This window comes from Castanea sativa, chromosome 6, assembly GCF_040712315.1.
Source record: "Castanea sativa cultivar Marrone di Chiusa Pesio chromosome 6, ASM4071231v1".
NCBI classification, from domain to species: domain Eukaryota; kingdom Viridiplantae; phylum Streptophyta; class Magnoliopsida; order Fagales; family Fagaceae; genus Castanea; species Castanea sativa.
Genome location: NC_134018.1, coordinates 18,976,612 through 18,981,945, shown reverse-complemented (window position 1 = coordinate 18,981,945; position 5,334 = coordinate 18,976,612). Strand labels below are relative to the sequence as shown.

Here is a 5,334-nt window from a genome sequence, read left to right as displayed (position 1 = left end):
TTGTCGTACCCAAAACTTTTCTTAATACCAAGTCTCTTGACACCGGTGGCCTTAGCTTCAAGTTTGAGTCATAACCCTGCTTAAGCTTGTGCTGATAGTATGCCAACTGAACCATCTTATTTTCCCTTCATTCCTTAACTAAGTCAAAACTCTTTTCTAACAAACCATCATTGTTGCTCAGGCTAAAAGAGCTCGTCCTCAACGTTGGGAAACTCGTCTCAAGAGGAATTACTACCTCAGCCCCATAGGTCATTGAAAAAGGAGTTTCTCCTATGGACCTACGAGGTGTGGTTCTGTATGTCCAAAGGACATGTGGCAACTCTTCCACCCATCTTCTCTTAGCATCATCCAACCTCTTCTTAAGCCCATTGACTATTACTTTTTTAACAGCTTCGACCTGTCCATTCCCTTGCGGATAAGCTGGAGTGGAATATCTATTTGTAATACCGAGATCACAACAATATCTTCTAAAAGTCTTGCTATCAAACTAAACACCATTATCCGAGATAAGGGCATGAGGAATCCCAAACAGGGTGACAATATTCTTCCAAACAAATCTTCTTGCGTCTAGATCCCTGATATTTGATAATGGCTCAGCTTCAACTCATTTAGTAAAGTTATCCGTGCCAACCAACAGAAACCTCTTATTCCCTGCCCCATTGAGCAAAAGGCCAAGGACTGGATAGAGGATTGAGAACTCTCCCTAGTTGATGAATGTTGGGAGCGAACCTCTGACACTGATCACACTTTTTTACATACTCTAGTGCTTCGTTCTGCATATTAGGCCACCAATATCCTTGAGTAAGGGCTCTATGAGATAAGGATTTTCCTTCTGTATGAATTCCACAAATCCCCTCATGCAATTCTTCTAGCAGCAACTCCGTTGTTTCAAGGTGCATGCACAGTAGATATGGTCCTGAAAAAGAGCGCTTGTACAACTTTTGATCCTCAGATAGCCAAAACTGAGGGGTCTTCCTACGTACTTTGTCAGCCTCAAATTTTTCTCCAAGTAAGACATTCTCTTTAAGATATAACACCATAGGGTCCATCCAGCTGGGTCCCACTTTGATCTAATGAACACGGACTACGTTTACACTTATCTTAGTAGGTGTATACAAGTCTTCCACTAAAATAACCCTAGGTAAACTCTGTGCCGAAGACGTTGCCAAAGTGGCTAGAGAGTTGGCATGTGTGTTCCTGTTTCTGGAAATTTGCACCAAAGTGAAAGATTCAAAATTTGATTGCAATTATCTAACTTGACTTAAATATTCCTACATTCTCGAGCCTCTGGCTTCTAGCTTCCCTTCTACCTGGCCTACAACCAACCTTGAGTCCGAGAACATCTCCACATTCTTCCCTTCCATTTTATGAACCATATTCATCCTTAGTAACAGAGCTTCATACTCGGCTTCATTATTTGTGGCTGGAAAACCCATTCTCAAAGAATTTTCAATGACGATCTTATCTAGAGATATTACAACCAGCCCCACTCCAGATCCTCTTTGATTTGTTGCACCATCAACGTACACCTTCCATGATAAGAATTCCTTTAGGGAGATCATGCCAACTGATTTTTCATCCATGTCCAACCTCTTCGTATGTTCTTCTAATGAGAGCTCAGCAAACTTGGCCACTAAATCAACAAGGACCCGACCCCCCAGGATTGTTCCCCACTTGGCAATCCTTCCTGTATAATCAGCGCTCAAAAGTAGAGACCTGAGTGGGAGTTGGGTTAAAACCACAACTGTGTGAGACTGGAAGTAATGTGGAAGTTTTTGCGTGGTATGCACCACTGCCAAGATGGCTTTCTCTAACTGTAAGTAACGAATCTCAGCTTCGTGCAATAACTTACTTACATAATAGACTGGCCTCTGAACATCGTTGTCGACCCTTATTAGCACCAAGCTGATAGCATGGGAAACCACAACAACATAAGTAAACAATACCTCATCTACCTCTAGCCTAGACATAATAGGTGGCCAAGATAGATACTCTTTGAGCTGTTGAAAAGCCAAAGCACATTCCTCAGTTCATTCAAATTCTTTCCACTTATTCAGCAGCTGGAAGAAAGGCCTACATCTATCCGCGAACCGAGAAATAAACCGATTCAAAGCAGCTATCATTCTTGTCAATCTCTGAACTTCCTTAGGATTATGGGGTGGTTGCAAACTATTAATAGCATTAACTTGATCAGGATTAACTTTGATTCCACAATGTGTAACCATGAAGCCCAGAAATTTACCAGACCCCACGACAAAAGAGCATTTGGAAGCGTTTAGATGCAACTTATATTTCCTTAGTGTCTCAAAGACGTTTTCAAGATCTCCAACATGCTCAGACACCATTTTACTCCTTACTACCATGTCATCCACATAAACCTCAATACTCTTCCCCAGCTAAGACTTAAACATCCTAGTCATCATCCTTTAATAAGTAACCCTTGCATTTTTCAAACCGAAAGACATTACCTTATAATGATAGTTTCCAGTAGGAGTAACAAAGGCTGTTTTCTCTTGATCATCCAAAGCCAAAGGTATTTGGTGATAACCTTGAAAAAGCGTCTAGGAAACTCATTCGAGGATGCCTATCTATGGCATCCACCAACTGATCAATACGAGGCATGGGGAAAGGATCCTTGGGACACACGTTATTTAAATCAGTAAAATCCACGCATACCCGCCATTTTCCATTCTTCTTTTTAACTACCACCGTATTAGCCAACCAATCAAGATAAAATACCTCCTTGATAGCTCCTGCTTTCTTGAGCTTAATTATTTCTTCTTTGATAGCATCAGAATGCTCTTTAGACGATTGCAAAGGTGGCTGCTTCCTTGGTACCACAACAGGGTTGGCATTCAAATGATGACAAATGAAGCTTGGATCGACCCCCAGGGCCTCATAAGCATTCCAAGCAAAGACATCAAGGTTTCCCTTAAGGAACTTCACCAATTCCTCCTTCTCCTAAGGAGGCAGCTGGGCGCCTATTTGAAAATACTTTTCTTTGTCATCACCTATAGCAACTCGCACTAAGGCTTCACACTCTGCTTCCGCCGATGGATCCCTTGATAATCTCGGCTCCTTTAATTGCTACAAATCATGATCATCTGATGTCGATGACCCAACTCCAGACTGATGTCTAACTACAGCTACCATACACTGCCTCGCCGTAGATTAGCTTCCGATCAGCTCTTCAACTCGGTCCCCAGATGGATATTTCACCTTCAAATGCAAAATGGAAGGGACAGCCCCCATGGCATGAAGCCAGGGTCTCGCCACAATGGCTGTGTATGGAGAATATGACCTCTACAACTTCTGACCCTATTTGTACCGGCAACTTGACTTGTCCCATTGGTATAACCATCTTCCTATTGAAACCTACTAGGGGTGAGTCATAACTAGTCAAATCTTCGAGTTTTAATCCTGAACCTTTATACAAGTCGGGATACATAATTTTCGCCCCACTACCCTGATCCACCATAACATGCCTCACATCATACCCCCCATCCTAAGGGTGACCACTAGAGCATCATCATGTGGCTGTATAGTTCCAAACTTATCTTTCTCTGAGAAACTCAATGCCAACTAGAGTGCAATCTTTGCTCTCTTCAGCCCATGATTTGAGTTTCCGGATAGTGGTCGAGCCATAGTTACCCGGAAGGGACACGAATCCACCCTTCTAGGGGTTGCAAAGATGACGTTAATGGTGCCTAATGAAGGCCTAGAAGAGATGTTCCCTTGAGTACTTGAACCTGTGTGACTGCCTTGTCCATTGGGCCTATATAGGAACTGTTGTAACCTTCCCTCCTTAACCAATTGCTCTAAATAATACATAAATTTCTGCAATTCTTTATGGTATGTTCGCGCTCTTGGTGGTATTTACAATGAAGGTTCTGATTATGTCTTGTGGGGTATTCGTTCATCTTGTTGGGCCATTTGAAGTATGGTTCATTCTTGATTTTCTCCAGAATTTGATGAACTGGCTCTCAGAATATTGTGTTTACGACCTGCAGCACAATACCAGCCTTCATCTACCTGGTGAATCCTCACCGAGGACGATTATCATTGTACTTGTCTAACCTGAAGTCCCTCCTATCTTGAGAGACCACCTTCACCTTTCCTTTACCTAACTATTGGTCATCCTCAATCCACTTATATTTATTAATCCGGTCCATAAGCTAGCGAACACTACCGATTGGTTTTCTAGTTATTGACTTCCTCAAACCATGCTCGGCGAGTAAGTCGACCTTGAAAGTTCTAATGGCTACATCATTAAAGTCCTTATCTATCTTATTGAACATCTCCCAATATCTATCTGTGTACGTTTTTAAGGTTTCACCCTCTCACATGGCCATGGCCAACAAAGAATCCAAAGGCCAAGGGACTCTACTACATGTAATGAAGTGAGATCCAAATGCTCGAATGAGTTCCTTAAAGGAATTAATGGACCCTGATCCCAAGGCATCAAACCATCTCATCGCAACAGGCCCCAAGCTGGAGGGGAAGACCTTGCACATCAATGTTTCATTCTTGGAGTGCACAGCCATCCTTTGGTTGAAATGGCTTACATGTTCCACATGGTGAATGTTGGCTAAGCGAAACACCGAGGAAGCTTTCCCCCTTCAATCTTACGTGTGAAGGGAGACTTAGAGATTTGATTCAGCACCCTACCCATAGCATCAGTTCCTAAACCCCTGGTGGATGAATCCCTATTCCTACGATTATGATGGCCGTCATCTTCATACGAGTAAGACTCATTAGGGGGAGTTCTTGACCTTCGCCTGTAGCTATCCCCCTCATTCTCATTCTTACCAGAAGAAGAGTCAGAGATGGACTGAATCCGCCTCCGTTGTTCGTGACGTAACTTTCTCTTCAAACAGTCAATTTCCACCTACATGGCCTTGACCCTCTCTTCATGGGAGATTCTACTTCCACCTCATGACTGGCTCCTACTCGTATGGGTCGTATGTACACTTTCCTCCCGATCTTCACCTTGTTCAATAGTGTGAGCATCATCTTGATGCTGAGACCCCCTTGACTCTACTTGGTGTGGACTTGAATTCGCCATGAACAGACTTTAGACTCACCAAAAATCCAAACTTCTACAGACGGCGCCAATTGTAAGGTCGCAATTCAAGCCTTAGCCTAACAAAAAGGAGGACGTAGGCCCAAAGAACCTGATACAATGAATTTATAGAGTGTGGGCTAGAAATCTTGATTCTAATGAGCTTGAACAGTCATGGCAATGACCCAAGATCACAAAATAATATAGATGAACAAGTTTATAAGATGAAATTTATCCTCGGACTCAAGCTGAGAACCAAATGTTTATATTTC

General features: G+C 42.6%; 1 protein-coding gene across 1 annotated transcript; it reads right to left on the bottom strand.

The window, feature by feature from the left end:
* Positions 1 to 644: 644 nt before the first annotated feature.
* LOC142639575 (uncharacterized) lies at positions 645 to 1,049 on the bottom strand. The gene has a single exon (XM_075813736.1). It carries the CDS (start codon positions 1,047 to 1,049, stop codon positions 645 to 647), a length of 405 nt encoding a protein of 134 aa, XP_075669851.1.
* Between the last annotated feature and the right edge of the window lie 4,285 nt (positions 1,050 to 5,334).

Excerpts from the sequence above, each read along its gene's own strand:
- LOC142639575 (XM_075813736.1), bottom strand. The coding sequence starts at position 1,049 with ATGGACCCTATGGTGTTATATCTTAAAGAGAATGTCTTACTTGGAGAA.